The sequence below is a fragment of the Saccopteryx bilineata genome, chromosome X (genome assembly GCF_036850765.1).
Source record: "Saccopteryx bilineata isolate mSacBil1 chromosome X, mSacBil1_pri_phased_curated, whole genome shotgun sequence".
NCBI lineage: Eukaryota > Metazoa > Chordata > Mammalia > Chiroptera > Emballonuridae > Saccopteryx > Saccopteryx bilineata.
In genome coordinates this window covers 34819747-34841131 of record NC_089502.1, presented here as the reverse complement: position 1 = coordinate 34841131, position 21385 = coordinate 34819747, and the positions used below count along the sequence as shown (strand labels likewise).

Sequence of the window (21385 nt, the reverse complement as noted above, 5' to 3'; positions counted from 1 at the left end):
GTTGGCGTGGATGTGGAGAAAAGGGAACCCTCCTGCACTGCTGGTGGGAATGCAGACTGTGCACCCACTGTGGATAGGAGTTAGAGTTCTCTCAAAATATTAAAAATTTAACTGCCTTATGACCCAGCAATTCTACTTCTGGGAATATACACAAAGAAACCTAAAAAAAACAAATTTGAAAGAATATATGCACCCCTATGTTCAATGCAGCATTATTTACAAAAGCCAAGATTTAGAAGCAGTGAAAGTACCCATCAGTGGATGAGTGAATGAAAGGCAGTGGTACATATACACAATGGAATATTACTTGGCCATAAAAAAGAAGGAAATCTTACCTTTGCAACAGCATGGATGGACTGGGAGATTATTATGCTAACTGAAATAAGCCACTCAAAAAAGACAAGTATCACATGGTTTCAATCATTTGTGAAAACAAATGAAATTAACAAACAAAATAGAAACAGACTCAGAGATCCAGCGAACAGACTGACAGCTGTCAGAGGGGATGAGGGTTGGGGGACTGGGTGAAAAGGTGACAAGATTAAGCAAAGAAAAAAAATTTAGAGAAACAGACAACAATCTGGAGACTGCAGAAGGGAAAAGGGGTGGGAGGAAGCTGGAGGAGGGTGAGGTTGGGGATAGATGGTGATGGAGCGAGACTTGACTTGGGGTGGTGAACACAATACAATATACAGATGACATATTGTAAAACTGTGCATTTGAAACCTGTATAATTTTATTAACCAATGTGGCAATAAACTCAATAAAAAATTTTAAAAATAGTTGAACAACAACAAAAAAAAATACTCACTTCTGTCGCAGATAATCGTTTCTCTCCATTATCACTTCCAATTCCAGAATCAGGGCCAGGGTTTTTATTTGGATAAAAATCTTCCATACTGTGGAAACAGAAATTCTAAGAACAGTCAGTGTTTTTTTCTTAAACAGATAATATAGACTTGACCTAAAATTTCCTATAACAAAGAATATACACTTATGATGTCTTAGACCCTTAAGGACATGAGGGGAGAAATGTCAGAAATCTTCTCTCATGAGATATTTTTCCTTCATGTGCTCTGCTATAAAATGGCAATTGTTAATAATAGCCTATTATATCTCCTAAGAGACTCAGAAAAGTAGACAGCCCTGCTAGAACATCATGTTGATAAAACACCTTTCTGTTTCTGTAATTGGTGTGACAAATTTCACCACATAAGGATGAAATATTTTAAAATTTTAATTCATACAGTTTCTGCTTCATTAGCTCTAAAAATATGCTTTAGTTTATAAATAATGTCTATTTAATATAATTGAGAAAAGAAAAAATGCAAAACAAAGTCTGCATAGCATTAAACAAACAATTGTTTTTGATGTGAGGTCACAGTTGTCTTTGCAAATTTACACAGAATGCCACCCAGGTTGCAAAGTGTTTTTCACTTTAATTTGCAAATTTACCAAACACTCTACATTGACTACTTATCATGTGCCAGAAATTGGGCTAAGTGCTTTAAAGACAATACCTCATAAATTCCTGTGAAAACTCTAGCAGGTTGTTGGTGTTTTCTCATTTTACAAAGGAGGAAGCTGAGGCCAAGAGGGGTTGGACAATTTACCCATTAACATCACTTACAAATGGCAATCTAAATTTGATCCCAAGATTATCTAACACTAAAGTCCCTAATCTGAATCACTATGCTGTATTTCCTCACCAAATACTGATTCTTATACTTTTCTGGAGCATATTAATAAACTTAGGGAAGCAATTACCAACTGTGAGGCTCTATGCTGAATGCCTGAGATGAGACGAGATGAGATGAGATAAATTAAAAAATATTTAAACCCAAAAGGCTCTCACAAACCAGAGGGTAAATAAGCATGTTTATGTTTTGAAGACTGTGACAAAGGTTAATATAAAGTGCTGTGAGAAAAGAGAAATGAACTAATTCTCCTTGGTAAGGTTGGGAAAGGCCTCACCCAAGAAAATGGCGTTTGAGCTTAGTCTTGAAGGACAAAAAGACACAATAATTGCTAATAGTTTTTGAGTGTCTATATTGCATTAGGTACTATGCCAGGTGCGCTTCAAATTTTACTTATAATCCTTATATTCTGTAATATATGCATTATTTCTTTTCACAAATGAATATAATAAAGCTTATAAAAGTTAACTTTCCAAGGGGAAAAATTATAATATTTGCTGAATATCATTTACTGAACTAGGTGCCAAGCACATTTTTTTGTATTACTATTAGCATTGTTATTCTTATTAAATATTTCAGATCTATACTGAATTGAGCGCTACTTTCAAGTATGGGCTTCAACATTACTTTTCAAAACCTATTTATTATATATTCATTCCTTTTAAAATTTAAATTTTATTTTTCCATTACATTTTACATTTAATATTATTTTGTATTGGTTTCAGGTATACAGCATAGTGGTTAGACAATCAAATACTTTACATAGTGTTACCCCAATATTTCCAGTACCTACCTGGCACCATACACAGTTACTACAATACTACTGACTATATTCACTATGCTGTACTTTACATTTCTATAACTATTTTGTAACTACCAATTGCCAAGCACACATTTAATTCTCCCAATAAGCTTATTAAGTGAGTATTGTTAACATTTTAAATTAAGAAACAAACTCAGAAAGATTAAATAATTTACACAGGCCACAGGCAAATTGAGAGGTTAAACTGATTAGAGCAGAAATCAGTCTGACCCCACTGCACATTAATATTATGTACATCTATTTCTAAAAAATGACAATGATAATAACAAGCTACTTGTTGAAGAATTAGTATGGGTAAGGCATTGTGTTAAGTATCGTATATACATCATTACATTTAATCCTGATATCATCCATATAATTACCTTTGTTAGTTTGGTATTTTTTTTTTGTATTTTTGTATTTTTCCAAAGCCAGAAACGGGTAGGCAGTCAGACAGACTCCCGCATGCACCCGACTGGGATCCACCCGGCACGCCCACCAGGAGGCGATGCTCTGCCCATCGCGGGGTCACTCTGTTGCAACCAGAGCCACTCTAGCGCCTGAGGCAGAGGCCACAGAGCCATCCCCAACGCCCGGGCCAACCTTGCTCCAATGGAGCCTCGGCTGCGGGAGGGGAAGAGAGAGACAAAGAAGAAGGAGAGGGGGAGGGGTGGAGAAGCAGATGGGCGCTTCTCCTGTGTGCCGGAATCGAACCCGGGACTCCTGCACGCCAGGCCGACGCTCTACCACTGAACCAACTGGCCAGGGCCTACCTTTGTTTTTCATATGAGAAACCTGAGGATCAGGCCTGGTTGCTTTGCTCAGTGGTAGGGTGTAGGCCTGGCGTGTGGAAGTCCTGGGTTCCATTCCTGGCCAGAGCACACAGAAGCGACCATTGGCTTCTCTACCCCTCTAACTCTCTCCCTCTCCTTCTCTTTTTATCTCTCTCTCTCTTTTCCCCTCCCACAGTCATGACTCAAATGGTCTGAGTAAAGTTGGTCCAGGTGCTGAGGATGGCTCCATGGCCTTGCCTCAGGTGCTAAAAAGCTCTGTTGCTAAGCAACAGGTCAGCAGCCCAAACAAGCAGAGCATCACCTGGTATGGGCGCATGTAGGAATCTGTCTCTCTGCATCCCTGCTTCTCAGTTAATAATAAAAAATAAATAAATATAATAAAATAAACTGAGGACCAAAAAATAAAGAAAAGAAAATGAAAAAGAAAACTGAGGACTAGAGACATTATGACACAAGAACATACAGGTTTTAAGAGGGTGGGCTTCACGGGCACATTATGTTACTGTATTATTACATTGTTCCAAGAGCTGATATATTTAATGCTTATTTTTGTGGATGAAGAGTTTACAAAAACAGTCAAGGCATGGAAGGGTGCTATAAGTAGTAAGAACAATATAGCCAAGGGTAAGAGTGTAAAATTGAAATGTACAAACAAGAATTTTCTAGGTACTTCAATATGGGCTGTGTGTGGGAGACCAGGACACCCAAGAGCCAACTCATAGGTAAACCTTATTGACCTACACTGTCCAGTACAACAGCCACTAAGAGTGTATGGCTATTGAGCACTTTCAGTGAAACTAGTCCAAATTGAGACATGCTGTAAATTTAGATAAAATACACACCAGATTTCAAAGATTCAATAAGAAAAAAAGGAATATGAAATAACTCACTATTTTTTTTATTTACATGTTGAAATATTTGGGATATACTAAGTTAAATAATATGTATTATTAAAATTAATTTCACCTGTTTTATTTAAATGCATTACAAGAAAATTTAGTATTCCTTGTGTGGCTCATATATTTTTATTGGATGACATTGCTAGAGACCATCTCCAAAATATATCTCAATTCTCTCCACACTATTCAAGATGCAGAGGCGGATTAGGTATGTTGAGACCCTGGGTGCAGAAAAATATATTGGGCCCCTTATATTAGAAAAAAGTGTAAAGTTGGGGTTTTGTGGGGCCCGTCAGGAGTCTGGGCCCAGGGCACATGCCAGTGGGTCTGCCGTTAAATCCGTCACTGTCAAGATGCCTTGATCTCCTGGCAGTACTACAACAACCTAACTAGCTAGTTTCTGTGCTTCTATTTTTACTTACAATCTACTCTCCATATAAGAGCCAAGATAGTTTTCTTTAAAAAAACAAAAAAACAAAACATAAATCCAATAATGTTATTCCCCTGCTGTCCAATGAGTTTCCACTGTACTTTTTTTTTTCCGAAGTGACAAGCGCGGGGGGGGGGTGCAGAGAGACTCCAGCATGTGCCCAACTGGGATCCACCAGGCATGCCCACCAGGGGGCGATGCTTGGCCCCTCTGGGGCATTGCTCTGCTGTAATTGGAGCCATTCTAGCACCTGAGGCGGAGGTCATGGAGCCATCCTCAGCCCCTGGGCCAACTTTGCTCCGGAGCCTTGGCTGCAGGAGGGGAAGAGAGAAAGAGAGAGGAAGGAGAGGAGGAAGGGTAGAGAAGCAGATGGGCACTTCTGTGTGCCCTGGCCGGAATCAAACCAGGGACTTCCACATGCCGGGTTGACACTCTACTGCAAAGCCAACAGGCCGAGACCAGTCCACTGTACTTTAAATGCAATTCAAACTACTTACCACAGCCTCCAAAGCCCCAACATGACTTGAGTCCTGACTAATAAAAATCAACTCATACCGTTCTACTCTTCAACTACTCTGCTTCAACCATGCTGGCTTCCATTCAGTTTTTTAGCATACTGTTTGTCTTCCTAACTTTATTAAAGCTTTTGCAAATGTCATTATTTCTGCCTGAATTGCCCTTCCCCTTGCTCTTTGCACAGCTACCTTTTCTCCTCTCAGGTCTTGATTTAAAAACCTCATTTAAAAATGTCTCACAAGGAGACATTTCCTATCTTTACTCCTGAAACATTTTCTTTTCCTTTACAGAAAGGAGATTTGAAATTATGTGTACTGTATTTCCTTGCACTGTTTATTAACTGACTCCTGAATTAGATTGTAAGCCACATGAAGGCTGACATCAAAGTTTATGTCATTCAACAACACATACTGTCAATGTACCAGGAGGCATATTACTGATATTTGTAAAATAAATAAATGACTAATACAATAAATGCTGTAACTAAAGTAAATTCATTTTTAAATTAATATAAAGCAGATTATTAGAGATTAGAATATGAATTAAATCTAATTTTTATAGAATTGTTTTGTCTACTATCATTTATAATATTAAACAAAAGAATATTCAGGAACTAAATTTAATGTTTAGATATTTAATTCTATTTAGGTAACAGAAAATTTTAAGAAAAAGTCCTGAGGGAATTCCAGAACCTGCACTGTATACTGTCATTAATAGTAGTCTAAACTTTATCATAAATACAACATCATACCTTTAAATATAAGGCAGAGTCACAGTCTCCCTTTCTGTAGTCTCACCCCATTCCAATTATTTTCCATACTACTGGATGAAGTTATGTTTTCATGAAATTAAGCCAATCTACATTTCCAAAAGATGAATTAAAAACAATATAAAATATCCCATATCAGCCTGACTGATGGTGGCACAGTGCATAGTGTAGGCTTAGGATGCTGAGGACCCAGGTTCAAAATTCCAAGGTTGCTAGCTTGAACATGGGATCATAGACATGATCCCACAGTTCCTGACTTGAGCAAGGGATCACTAGCTCAGCTGGAGCCTCCACCCCCATCAAGGTACATATGAGAAGCAATCAATGAACAACTAAAGTCACCGCAACTATGAGTTGATGCTTCTCATCTCTCTCCCTTCCTTTCTGTCTCTGGCTCTCTCTTTCTCTCTCTCACTTAAAAAAAATCCTCCACTTCAAAATTTCATGAGGATAAAAATATTAAAACTTCAATGATAAATCATCTTTGATCTAGATATAAAAAATATAAAGAATATGAAGAAAATATCCCCAAAATGTCTTGCTCTTCTACCAACTTAAGGTCAAAATCAAATTCTACTTATTACACACGAACAATAAAGTAATCATAGGAATAAGTTAATAGTTGTCGAGTGCTGAGAAATTAGTATTTCTGCACTATAATGTCAAGTGTTTACATTTTACTAGTAAAGCTTTAATAATAATTAACTTTTGAGAGAATTCTAAATTGATTCTAGTAACACTTAAGTTCATTTTATAATGGGTGTATCTCACTTCAGCAAATTATTGAATTTAACACTGAGCCAATCAGCCTAAACCAGTGGTTCTCAACCTGTGGGTCGCGACCCCAGTGACCCACAGGTTGAACCTGGGTCCTCAGCATCCCAAGCCTACAGTATACACTGTGCCACCATCAGTCAGGCTGATATGGGATATTTTATATTCTGTTTTTAATTCATCTTTTGGAAGTGTAGATTGGCTTAATTTCATGAAAACATAACTACATCTTTATTATACAATACATTTCTAAATAAAATATGTATTTTCCGATGGCTTTAGGCGACCCCTGTGTTTTGGTCGTTCGACCCCCGCCGGGGTCGCGACCCACAGGTTGAGAACCTCTGGCCTAAACATATTCAGTACACTCAAGATTAATAAATATATTTTATATACAGAGAGGATACTAATCATGAAATGAGAGTGTAAGAATATTACATTACCTGTCTGTAAGAGGCTGGGAGGGCATTCTCTTACTCAATGATGGAAGATCCAGAGAGTCTGGTTTCTTATCCATTCTGCAACATGCTTGGATATTTAAGTATTTAAATATGTGTACTTTACCCTTTAAACATATCTGTCAAAAAATAATAAAGAAAGATTTAATTATGTAAGTCCAAATATAAATGCAATCTACCCATTTATTTATACATTTAGTCATCTCAAATTATGCTGAGAAATCATAATCATGATAGACATTTTGCATTTTTTAATTTTTATTAATTTTAATTTATTGTGTTACCATGGATTCAAGTATCTCACTCAATATAACACCCTCACCCCTACCCCGTGTTCACCATTACACCCCCTCTGTCTTTTATCCCCTCCCCCCTTCCCTCTGGGATTTCCTGTACTGTTATCTGTATCTATGTGTTATGTATATATAGTTTTATCAATCCCTTCCTAATTTGTACTTCTGACACTAGGTGAAAAAATATGACACCACTGAAACTAACTAAAATTCAATTGCTAACTCTGTTCTAATTAGAAAAACTAAGTTAATTTTTCTGTATTCATTAAAGTTTATTATCAGTAAAATGTACAAACCACTAAACAATATAAAATTTATAATTCATGAACGCTTTCTTTATCAAGAAAGAAACAAAAAAAATACATTCATTGTAGTGGTTAGAACAGAAAAAAAAAATAACATGTGCTGTTCTTTAAAGTAATCTCATCAGAGCCACTAAACTGGTTGGTATAAACACAGGAAGAAAGCTTAGCAAAAGAATGTAAATATAGAAAAAATGAATTTGTTGAAAGGTGTGATGGTAGGGCAAGAAAATAAAATAATTTTTAAATGATTAATTCAAGTAATACAATATCTTCAAAAGTTATTTTCAGTGCTCGCTTCGGCAGCACATATACTAAAATTGGAACGATACAGAGAAGATTAGCATGGCTCCTGCGCAAGGATGACACGCAAATTCGTGAAGCGTTCCATATTAGGGAAAAAAAAGTTATTTTCAGCCCTGGCCGGCTGGCTCAGTGGTAGAGTGTTGGCCCAGCATGTGGATGTCCCGGGTTCGATTTCCAGTCAAGGCACACAGGAAAAGCGCCCATCTGCTTCCCCACTCTTTCCTCTCTCTTCCCCTCCCGCAGCCAAGGCTCCATTGGAGCAAAGTTGGCCCAGGCACTTAGGACGGCTCCATGGCCTCCGCCTCAGGCACTAAAATGGCTCCAGTTGCAACAAAGCAACAGCCCAGATCAGGAAAGCATCGCCCCTAGTGGGCTTGCTGGGTGGATCCTGGTCGGGTGCATGCGGGAATCTGTCTCTCTGCCTCCCTGCTTCTCACTTCAGAAAAATACAAAAAAAAAGTTAATTTCATTGGTTATAGAAAAAGAATAATGAGGAGTAAAATACTATGTGAAAGAAAAGATGCTATATAAAAAAAAGACAGGCCATGAGCAGTAAGGAACTGATAAGTCAGATTTACAAAGGTTAAATACAGTCACTATGAGTTATATCAAATAACAATCTCTCAAAAATTGTAATAAAAGTATTTTCTTTTATAAACTCACGTAACCTACCAACACATGTAACAATAATCAACAAAGAAAAGAGTAAGAAATGTACATTAAGAATTAATAATTATTGGCTCTCGCCGGTGGCTCAGTTCATAGAGCATTGGCCTGGCATATGGATGCCCCAGGTTCAATTCCCAGTGAGAGCACACAGGAAAAGTGACCATCTGCTTCTCCACCCCTCCCTCTCCTCCTTTCCTTTTTCCTTTCCTGCAGCCAGTGGCTTGATTTGTTTGAGTGTTGGCTCCAGGCGCTGATGACCATGAGTTGGTCAGAGGCACATCAGCCTCAAGCACTAAAACTAGCTTGGCTGATATGAGCATTAGCCACAGACAAGGTTGCAGGGTGAATCCCAGTTGGGCGCATGTGGTAGTCTGCCTCACTATCTCCCTTCCTCTCACCTAAAAAAAAAAAAAAAAAAAAGTAATAATTATCATTCCAGGTATAATGAAGGAACTTTTCTTGGATAATTCTAATAGATACCAGATCTGATTTGACCACTGAAAAATTAAAACATTTGATCTCTTAGAATATAAATATAGGCCCTGGCCGGTTGGCTCAGTCGTAGAGCGTCAGCCTGGCGTGTAGAAAGAAGTCATGGGTTTGATTCCCGGCCAGGGCACACAGGAGAAGCACCCATTTGCTTCTCCACCCCTCCCCCTCTCCTTCCTCTCTGTCTCTCTCTTCCCCTCCCGCAGCCGAGGCTCCATTGGAGCAAAGATGGCCCAGGCACTGGGGATGGCTCCTTGGCCTCTGCCCCAGGCGCTAGAGTGGCTCTGGTAGCAGCAGAGCGACGCCCCGGAGGGGCAGAGCATCGCCCCCTGGTGGGCGTGCCGGGTGGATCCCAGTCGGGCGCATGCGGGAGTCTGTCTGACTGTCTCTCCCGGTTTCTAGCTTCAGAAAAATACAAAAAAAAAAAAAAAAAGAATATAAATATATTGGCCCTGTCCAGTTTGCTCAACGGCAGAGCATCAGCCCCGCATATGGAATTCCTGGGTTCAATTCCTGGTCAGGGCACACAGGAGAAACAACCATCTGCTTCTCTACCCCTCCCTCCACATCCATATCTCTCTCTCTCTCTCTCTCTCTCTCTCTTTCTCTCTCTCTCTCTCTCTCTCTCTCTCTCTCTCTCCTTCCTACAGCCATGGATCAATTGGTTTGAGCAAAGTTGGTCCCAGGTACTGAAGATGGCTCCATGGCCTACCTCAGATGCTAAAATAGTTCAGTTGCTGAGCAACAAAACAGCAGTACCAGATGGACAGAGCATGGCCTGGTAGTAGGCTTGCTGGGTGGATCCTGGTCATAGAGCATGTGGGAGTCTTTCACTGCCTCCCTGCCTCTCGCTTAATAAAAAATATATATATAAATATATTGCCAATTAATATGTATCTTATTATCTGTCTAAATTAAAAAAAATAATTACTAAAGACTGATGAATTATTTTCTTTTGTAAATTCAATTTTATCATAGTAATTCATGTACATAGTTTTAAAAGTCATAGAATTATAAAACTAGTAACAAAAAATTAATTCTCCATTCCATCTCTTTCAATCTCCAAAATGCAGTCCCTCATTCAACGCTTTTCCTTGATTTTTTGCTATTTACCTTTATATTTATAAATAACATGGTTTTGTTGTTATTTTTTGTTCTTTTAGGTATAGACTTTATTTGTTGAAGTCTTACTAAAAAAAGAGGATTTAGATTTCTTGCATTACCACTACCACCACTTTCACATTTCATCAATACCAACAGTACCATCTTCCCATCTCCAATCACCATAAACTCACATAAACACATTCCCTCTTCTTCCTAAGCATAACACAGAGGTTGGGACCTAAACTTTGACGGCAGACAAAGCTGATTGGAAGCTGGGTTTTACCACTTGCTAGCCATGTGACATTAGGCAAATCACTTACCCTCTATGCCCGTTTCCTCATAGATAAAATGACATATAATGACAGTGCGTGTTGTATGGAGTTGCTATAAGAAATGAGTTAATCCTTATAAAGCATCTTCAATAGTGCCTGAAGCACAATGAGTGCTATATAAATCTTTGTTACTATTACAACACTGTCACAATATTTCATTAGATCAGAAATTAATATTTACACTATATAACTAAGAAAATATTCAAAGATGGAACACATAAGTTAGATTACATTTCCTTTCTCCTATTAAGTTTTTATTTCTAAGTGACAAATTACCCAATTTTTTTCTTTGCATACTTTTCTGTATGCCTATTACTAATTAATTCCTGGCTCAATGACAAAGCTGTAAAACTCCATACTGACAAACACATCAAGTCATTTATCAATTTATTTATTTTTCTTTTTGAAGACAACTGCTTAACTCCAAACTGACTAGCCTTTGCATAGCTGTCAATCTTGCACATGAATTACTCCTCTTTCTTAATTTACTCCCACACTGTAATATAGCACAAACTCTACTAGCTTTCTGATAAAAGTACATGAGAGTTAAAGTTTTTGAGGCCTTGCATGCTTGAAACTGTCTTTTTTCTACCTCACACTTGACAGAAAGATGGAAACATTCCTTTAGTCTTTGAAGGTGTCATTCTAACACCTTGTAGCTTCTTATGCTGCTGAGAAGTCATTCTGATTGTCATGTCTATGAATGTGACACATTTTGTTTCAGTGGAAGCCTTTCAGTGTCGTGGTCTCTTTCTTTTATGTTAAATTAATCCTGCAAATCTCTAGTGACATGTGGCTGTCTGTTCACTTTCAAGAGTGAAGCAATTAAAAAGCCAAACGGAATCTCTGTGTATGAGAGGTAAGTTTACCAATGGTGAGCCTCACTGTCTAATGGTCAGATATGGATTGGCTATTTCATCGGAAGACTCCCCCCGACAAAGATCAGTATATACTCCTTGTTCCATCAGTCTTCCAAGGAAGAAATCCATCAGTCCTGCCTGAGATAAGTCAGGTTAAAAGCATCCTTTTTTTTCTGTTTATTGACTTTATTGTGGTGACATTGGTTAATGAAATCCTGAGAGCCAAATTAAACAGGTCTACCAGAGGGTCCCAGCACTCACTGTGTAAGCATTCATTGTCTTCCATATGGGCTTCCACTCCTGCCCATAACTGTACCTGGAGCCCCTGACGCTGGTTTTCAGTCTCCCTACAGTAGTGCTGTTGAATATGGTAGCCACTAGCCATAGTGCCTATCTGAATTAATTACATCTAAATAAAACTAAACATTCAAATATTCAGTCACACTATACACTATCAAGTGCTCATCAACCACTGGTGGCTACCACATAGGGCAGTGCATATGGAGAACATTTCCATCACCATAAAAAGTTCTAATGCACAGTGCTGCCCTAAAGAGTAGACTCCAAGCTTGTACTGAAGCAAGAAGTATCAGTCATTTGGCTGCTGAGCTGAGGGAGAGGATCAGAGAATTGACCTACCCCTCAGAGTAAACTCCAGGCTTCTGTTAATTCAAATGGGGGGCCATCATATGGTTGTGGAGCTAAGTGCAAGAATCTGAGGGTGTAAATCTTAAATCTACAGTATCCAGTGGTAGCCACTAATCACATAAAACTATTTAAATTTCAGTTAATAAAAAATGAAATCCAATTAAAAATTTGGTTCCTTAGTCAAGTACAGATTTCAAGTACTCAGTAGCCATGTGGCCAGTCACTATAGTATTAGATAGCACAGTTTATAAAACATTCCCATTGAGGGGAAACAGAGTTTGCCACCTCCAAAATATGACTTTTTGGAGTATTGATCATTTCAAGCTAGTATTTTTTAAGACACAAATGACTTAAAAAGAACTTTTTACTTCCTCCTTACACGTCTAAAAGAATCCAGATAGAAAAACCTGCTCCAAGAAGGGAGATCACCTTCACGTATTATATACTAAATGTGGCAGACAGGGATCCTAGAAAGTCTGCTTGTTATACTCCCCTTGTGTCCAGGTAGCAGGGCATGAATTTGTTTACCTATATTTGCTCCTTCTTATCCACCTGTGAATTGGTGACCTTCCCTTTGAAGTCCAAACCACTAATCCCCTTTCTCCTTAAGAAGGTATACAAGTCTTAACTTCGAGATTTGCCCCAGGATCCCATATTCTTACCAGACCCCCTTATTTACATATATAACAAATGTGGTTATTTTCTCCTGTTAATCTGTCTCATGTCAATTTGATTATTAGACCAGACAAAAGAATTTAGAAGAGTAGAAGGTAAATTAGTTTTCCTCCCCCTCCCCATCATTCAGAAACTTCTGCTGGACAGCCACGTCTTAGACATTCTACAGACCTTCATGTTTTCGGTTTTCATCCCTATGTTAAAAGCTACATGTTTCTTCCAATAATCAACAACAAAAAATACCTTAGTCATTCTCAAGTTTAACGCAGTCAATCAATTTGTTTCTTGTTGCCTTCTCCCATTGCAGACAAGTTTCAGTTTTCCTCCCCACTAAGGCAACTACTACCAGGACTCCTACCAGTTTTTATCTGAATGAGAAAAGGCACCTCATTTGGAATGAGTGGAATGTACCTTTGACAGAGGAAAAAGGCAACCCTTATTCTGGATGTATGCAACCCCTGTGCCAGGGCACATAGCTTGGAGTAGACAGCAGGCTGGAGTCTCACTGCCTCATGCTTCCTCAGCCAGATATTCTTGTGCAGTATAAGTACAGACCCTAGCTACCACTAATCCATATATTTTCCATTTTCCAAAATTACGTTGCCATCTCTTCCATTGTTCTCTCTCATGCTTTGTCCTTGTGGGTTTATATCACTGTGTATTCCTTTACTATCATTTTAGTGGATTCCACATGGATTTAGTTTATAAGCTAAAAGTCTGAATTAAAAATTTTATACTTATATACCATTCTGTTGGGTAAATAAGTTTGTAAAATTAGTGTTATTTGATTTTGCTCACTTTTATTGTTAAAAATGGCTGCTGCCCATGTGCTGATATTGTTACATGATACTGTAATTACTTTTCTGTTTGGGAAGGGCCTTGGTTATGCTAATGTGTGATGGAGGAGGGATTTCACGCCAAAAGGTTTTAAGAAGAAGGAAGAATGAGGAGCTAGGAGGCCATTTTGGCAGAGACTACATTGTTGCAGAGGAGGCAGGCAGCCAAGATGGTGGGGTGCTGAAGGAGAAGCCAGTTTGTGCAGAGTTTGTGCAGAAAGGAGATAGGGAACAGAAGTGAATAAGGTTGGTGGGGCCTTTGATTCTAGGAAAACCAAGAGAAAGTCAGTGGCTTTGGGAGCCCTGAATGGAAAGGGAGGTGTTTTCCTGCTGTGTGTATTTACTCGCCCACCTGTGCGAGGCTAGAATAAAGGCATGGCCCACCGATTCTTGGCTCCACTGTTTCTCTACTGTCTATCCGAATCTAGTAGGAACCTGCATGTGCCTGGAGGCTATGATGGTCGCGACTACTGGACATACATGTTCTTTCTGTTATGATTCCATCTATCAGTGCTAAGAAATGCACTTCAATTACACAAGTTTCAGGTAGATATAAACCTGAGTGAAACAGAGGTAGAGAGACTGCGTACTCTATCCTTTTATTGACAGTCAGAATTATCAGTTCACAAGCAAATTGTTCATACCTAGGTTTTCCAAATCCTATTCTCCAGAAGCTAAGATAAAACTCCTACCAAATCTGCCTTACCAGGCAGTGGCACAGTCGACAGAGCATCATACTGGAATGCAGAGGACCCAGGTTCAAAACCCCGAGGTCACCGGTTTGAATGCGGGCTCATCTGGTTTGAGCACAGCTTACCAGCTTGAACCCAAGGTTGTTGGCTTGAGCAAGGGGTCATTTGGTCTGCTGTTGCCCCCCGGTAAAGGCACATATGAGAAAGCAATCAATGAACAAATAAGATGTCACAACAAAGAAGTGAAGCTTCTCATCTCTCTCTCTTCCTGTCTGTCTGTCCGTATCTGTCCCTCTCTCTGTCCTTGTCTCTCTCTCTCTCTCTCTCTCTCTCTCACACACACACACACACACACACACACTCCTACCAAATCTAAAACTCTACCAAAGTAAAACTCCTTTACATAATAACACCTCAACAACAAATTAACTTTTACTTCTGATGCTTTTATGATTTACCAGTAACTGATATAGAAAGAGAAGAAAAAAGTATCATATTTTTATTACAAACCTGTGCTGGTGGTACTTGCAATGGATTGTTATCCAAAATTATTACTTCTAAATGATGCAGCTTCCTGTAACAAACTGGAATTTCAGTCACTTTGTTACAAGAGAAATCCAGCTTGACTAAGGGAAGATCGCCTAATTCTGTTCAGAAATGAAAAAATTAAATTAAATTTTACATAGTTATTATTTTATTCACGTCAGTAAAAATGGTGAGCATCTTACCATCTGGCAATGCATGAAGATTATTTCTTCTTATATTGAGCTCTCTAAGTGAATGTAATTTTCCCACTTGTTGGGGAAGAACCTGAATCTCATTGCAGCTTATATCCTAAGGAAAACAAGAAAATATAATTCTAACTAACACATACAGATATATATATTTTTTAATTTTTAAAAAATATATTTATTTTAGAGAGAGAGAAAAGGAGAGAAAGAGAGAGAAACATCGATTTGTTGTTTCACTTATTCATGCATTCATTGGTTGACTCTTGTATGCACCCTGACTGGAGGTGGAACACAACGCTGGCTTATTGAGATAATGCTCTATCCAACTAAGCTACTCAGCCAGGGCTACAGATACGTTTCAATTCTTAAATTAAAGTGCATGGCTAATAGCTAGCAAGAGTTACCTTTTAAAAATATTTTGTATTTTTAAATTACAGTTTACCTACAATATTATATTAGTTGCAGGTGTACAATCCTGTGGTTAAATATTTCTATAACTCATCTGACCCAATATATAACTATTACAATATTACTGACTATATTCCTTATGCTGTATTTTATATCTCCATGACAATTCTGTAAATACCAATTTATACTTCTAAACCCCTTCACCATTTTCACCTATCCCTCTAACTACCATCCCACCTGGCAACCGTCAAAATATTCTCTGACCCTATGAGTCCATTTCAGTTATGTTTGTTCATTCATTTTGGTTTTTAGATTCCACATATATGTGAAATCATCTGACACTTGTTTTTCTGTATGAATTCTTTCACTCAGCACAATACCCTCTAGGTCCATTGATGTTATTGCAGATGGCAAGTTTTCATTCTATTTTATGGCTTGGTCATATTCCACTGTATATATGCACAACTTCTTCTTTATCCATTCATCCACTCATGGACACTTAGGTTGCTTCCACAACTTGGCTATTGTAAATAATACTGCAATATACATTTGGATGTATATATGTTTTTGATTTAGTGTGTTGGGTTCCTTCAGATAAATACCCAGAAGTGAAATTGCTGGGACCTTCTTTGTCTCCTGCTATAGCTTTTGTTTTAAAGTCTATTTTGTCTGATAAAAGTATTACTACTCAAGCATTTTGGGGGAGTATTTTGTTTCTATTTTCATGAAATTTCTTTTTCCATCACTTTATTTTCAGTTTCTGTGTGTGTCTTTTTATCTGAAGTGAGTCTCTTATATACAATATATATAAGGGTCTTATTTTCTTATCCATTCAGACACCTTGTCTTTTGATTAAAGCACTTAATCTAATTGCATTTAAGGTCTTTGTTGATGAAGATATGTATTTATTGCCATCTTATTATTCATATTTTTTATCTTTTCTTTTTTTTAAATAAGTCCCTTTAATATTTCATATAACAATGGTTTGGTGATGATGAACTCCTTTAGCTTTCTCTTGTCTGGGAAGCTTTTTATCTGTCCTTTGATTTTGAAGGGTCAATTACCCTACCCTTTGCTAGATAGAGTAATCTTGGTTGTAGGTCCTTGGTTATCTTCACTTTGAATATTGCTTTCCAATCTTTCTGGCCTGCAAAGTGTCTGCTGAGAAATCAGTTGACAGTTTTATGGTGTTCTCTTGTAGATAACAAAATGCTTTCCTGTTGTTGCTTTTAAGATTCTCTCTTTGTCTTTAACTTTTTGCATTTTAATTATGATGTGTCTTGGTGTGGGCCTCTTTGGGTTCATCTTGTTTTGGGACTCTCTGCATTTCCTGGACGTGTATGTCTATTTTCTTCACCAGATTAGAGAAGTTTTCTGTCATTATATTTTCAAATAGGTATTCAATTCCTTGCTCTCTCTCTTTTCTACTAGCACTCACATGATGTGAGTATCGGTATACTCGAATTTGTCCCAGAGGCTCCTTACACCCTCATTTTTTTTTTGGATTCATTTTCTTTTTGCTGTTCTGATTGGAAGTTTTCTGCTTCCTTATCTTCCAAATTGCTGATTTGGTTCTCTGCATCATTTAGTCTACTGTTAGAAAAGTTACCTTTTATTTTGTTTTTCTAAAGAGTGATTATCTGGCAGATTATTTATGTTAAATCATGAAGTCAACCTAGTACAATTAACATTTTTCTGAGCAAAAATTTGAGATTATAATTTAGTACTATGCAAATCTGCCATTCAAAAATCTCAACTGAAAAGCACTCTCATCAACTAAAACCAGAAGTAAGGATGATCCAAGTACTCTTTATTCAGAGGTAAAATAAAAGACAACTATCAACCATTGTAATAATCTCTCAATTATAGTAGTTGTTTTGACATGTTTGATTGGGCAGAAGCTGAGAAAGTCAAGGATTTATTTACACAAATGAGCTGAAGAACTAAAGACTATGGCCAAGATTGATTTAACTAAGCCTCTTTCTAGAAAAGATGCAAAATATGAGGAATTACAAATACGAAATTTTGTGGCTCACAAACCAAAGACAAACTAGGAGATCTGAATAGAAAATGTTTTAGGGTTAAATTAAAATGCAAGCCTTGATTTAAAGATAAATAATACCACATTTCCATAAAAAGAAAATAAAGAGCAGCTTAAGTTAATTATGCTCTCCTCTCCCTCCCTTTTCTTATTACCACATCAACAGAAAAGGAAAAAACATCTGCAACAAGATCACACACAGTATTCATTCTAGACACACTGCAAATGAAATTCATATTTGGCCACAATTGCTCCCAATTTTGAACTTTCACTGGGAATTATATTAGTTTGGAGGAAAAGAAGTGACACATATATTTAGTCTTATCAAAAGTAAAAAAAGCAGGAAGGTAAATTCAAAATAATATTTAATATCTAATAATCTAATCTATAGATGATTAGAAGAATGCATCCTACATATTTTTCTCAAACTATATCTAAGGCATATTTATTAAAAAACAACTATTTATCAAATACCATTTGCTAGGCACTGTTCTAGTTGCTGGGGAATCTGGAAATTCAGAGCCACCTCAAGATGCACCTCAGTGGTATGTGGAGCTAAAGGCAACAAAGTCCCTGCAGGCTCAAAAGAAACTTCTGTCTTCTTCTCCCTCATTAACTATCTAGAGGAGTTTAAGTTAGGAGCATGGTCCTCAGTAAGAGTTATGACCAGAAATGACTTTTTACCTATCTCATGTCAGGGCAAACCAACAATTACTGAGCATGTGCTCTCCCTGCAGTAATATTCTGAAACCCCAAGGGGAATTACCTCATCCCTAGCTCAGGATGTCTTGCATACCTCAATTTCCCTATCTGTCTCTGGACCTTTCCTGCATGTGGGTCTCTGACTTTCTTGTGTACGTGGGGTTCCCGTACATTTGTAAGTATTATATTTGGTTCTTTTCTCTTGGTAATCTGCCTCATGTCTATTTGATTATTAGATCAGCCAAAAGAACCTTGAGGATAGAGGAAAATTTCTTCCTTATCCACAGGACATATAAAAAAACAAAACAAACAAAAATTACTGTCCTCATAGCCTTTTAAAGAAGTTACATCCTTGTAAGGGGTAGATTATAAAATATGCTAAAGATATTAAGTGCTATTTAAAAAGAAACACAGCAGGCTAAGAGAAAATGGCAGTGCTAGTAGTAGTAGGGAGGGATATGAGCAATTTCGATTTTCTCATGAACAAGCTGTTTATTTGAGCTGTATTATCAGACCTGAGAGTGTGATCCGTGCAAATATATAAGAAAAGATTATTCTTAGTCAATAATATTGTAATAACTATGTATGGAGCTAGTTAGGGTACTGGAATTATCAAGGGAAACACTGTGTGAAGTATATGATTGTCTAACCACTAAGATGTACACCTGAAACCAATATACAATAAAATTGAAGGAAAAAGAAATATTCCAGAGAAAAGAAACAAGAAATGGAAAGGCTCTTAAACAAAGCATGCCTGACATGCACTAAGTACAGCATGAAATCCAGTGTAATGACAGGGAAGTGTGAAAGACAGACTAGAATAGGGAGAAGGGTACAACTTTGGCTTTTACTCAGAAAGATGTGGGTGGGAAACAGAAACTTTTAAACAGAGGTATGACTTGACCTGACTTATGTTTTGATAGGATCGACTTAGAAGCTATGTTGAAAATAGGCTATTATCCAAATGATGGATAATAAAATTTTAGAAAAAAAATCCTTTATAGTAAATACTATTTCTTCTTCCCAAAGGTGGCTAATACTGAAGATTTCCTTATAGAAAATTTATAGCAATTTGATAAATTGCTACCATTTCCCAAAAGAAATAAATCCAGGCACAGGAAACTGACTCACTCAACCAATGGGTATCCTAAAAAATACTCTGCTGGGGGTTAGAGTTCTAAGAGGATTTCCTAGGTTTCTTACAACAAAATTTCACTGTAGTTGGCTACCAAATTCTTGTGGCATAGTGTCACAGGAAAACATTCCAATGACAGGTAATACCCACAGATTCACTAAGTGATTTGCGATTGTCAATTAGCTGTCCTAATGTTATATATCCATTGTTACTGATTTCAAGAGTTTAAAGCACAATAATTTTAGGGTGCCTAGTAAAATAATGATATTTTATATTTTAAAATATGAAAACAAGGGTCCTTATGATTTTAATTAAATTTAGTTCTAAATTCTAGCTCTAGAAATCATCTCTCTATACACACACCTTAGAGCCCCAGCCTTTCCCCCAGATAATCAGCAACCTCCCAGCAGCAGACGACAGTAGTCTGAACCTAACTAATGGTCACAAGGTCTGGAGCTCTGGCAAGCTAAAGATAACATCTTGACTTAAGCAATGTTTCAGTCCCTGAGCTCTAAGGTAGAATGACCCTCTGGCTACATTTTCAAGAGACCAGACAGAGTGATGACAGAAAAGGCCTCAGAGCTGTCCTCAAGGCCTGAAGAAATGATTTATTACCTTCACCCTATAGTTCAATTCTGACCAATCAGCTCCCAGTATGACCCTGAACCCCTAACCCACTGTGCATTATGATTTTACCTTATATAATCTGTAACTCACATGCCATTGGGAAGTTGTTTTATTTAGAACAAATAACATTAAACTATTTTCTCTTTCTGTACTGCAAATTGCTGCTCGCAAATTGCTGCTCGCAAATTGCTGCTCACACATTGCTTTGGCCCAGTGTGCATAGGCAAGTGGACCCAAAGAAAAATATTGGAGTTCCAGTAACAAATATTCTAGTTAAATAAAAATAGTAGAATAAATCTAAAAATCTTAAATATTTTTGAAACTTCACTTATCCAACAACTATCTAACATAATATAATTTAAAACATAGGTTCAAAAATTAAATGAAAAATAAAGAAAAGAAATTACAGAGCCATAGAATCTAAAAGTATAACATGTATAAAATCTTTAAAAATATTAAGTGTCCAGGTCAAAGAAAGGAACAGTTCTCTTTTATTATAAATTTGTTAGATTAACATCTGACATCTTCTGTTCATTGGTGAGTATAACATTAAAAAGGACCTTAATAAAAGATAATTTTTTTGGTACAGAAATAGTTAAAAATAAAAAGTAATAAAGAATAGAAATATAGACAGGAGAAAAAGTAATAAAGATGCTTATGCTATAGACAAACAGGTCTTAGAGTTTGGAAAAAGGGAGACTAGACACACAACACATTACAAATATCTCAAGAGAAAAGAAGTTATCGTTATCTATACTTCTTCATATAGTATTCCCAGGACCAGTAGATAAAAGTGATAAAGGCATGTGTTTTAGTTTTTTTAAAAAAAGGATAACAAATAGAATTTTTCAAAAGAGAATTAGGACTGCCTCAGTCACACACAGCTCTATCCACTGTTGAAAATATCAGGCAACATGTAGCACGGATTCCTGCATTAGGAAGTACTTATATCCAATCACTTATAAGATCTCTTACAACTCAAAATTCTATGGTTCTAAAACATAATGAGACGAATTTCTGTGTATCATAATTGCAAATACAGGTATTCCTTAATAATAATAATAATAATAATAATAATAATAATTAAGACATTTCTGAAATTTCTGTTTATTACATTCTAGCATATTAATTTCCCATTATAAAACTGTAAATAAGTGCCTGATGAAAACTTTTGGCCTTTCACATACATTGAGTCGTACTCACGAATATTTTTAAAATATCTGTGTATTAGAAAAGCAGTGCTCAAGATAAAACAAAATAAATAGCATAGTATGTTGTGTGGGGTGAAAATAATAGAAATGTGAAAATAGCTCAATGTCATGAAGACTTGATTATGTTTCTCTCAAAGTTCAACGTCCTTTAATACTTAAAATGTTATTATGTTCAAAGTAATTTA

General features: G+C 37.0%; 1 protein-coding gene and 1 non-coding gene across 3 annotated transcripts in view; one reads left to right on the top strand and one right to left on the bottom strand.

Annotated features, from left to right (window-relative positions):
- LRCH2 (leucine rich repeats and calponin homology domain containing 2) overlaps positions 1 to 21385 on the bottom strand; it is a 119038-nt gene that overhangs the window by 55735 nt on the left and 41918 nt on the right. For both annotated transcript variants that reach the window (XM_066249970.1, XM_066249971.1), the window contains exons 4-7: positions 15074 to 15179; positions 14856 to 14992; positions 7125 to 7258; positions 812 to 899 (exon numbers count right to left, since the gene is read on the bottom strand). In XM_066249970.1, coding sequence (XP_066106067.1) covers positions 812 to 899; positions 7125 to 7258; positions 14856 to 14992; positions 15074 to 15179 — 465 coding nt within the window. The remainder of the gene's footprint in view (positions 1 to 811; positions 900 to 7124; positions 7259 to 14855; positions 14993 to 15073; positions 15180 to 21385) is intronic.
- Positions 8025 to 8131, top strand: LOC136317946 (U6 spliceosomal RNA). Its single transcript, XR_010727935.1, has one exon. It is a non-coding gene; the product is annotated as a U6 spliceosomal RNA (small nuclear RNA).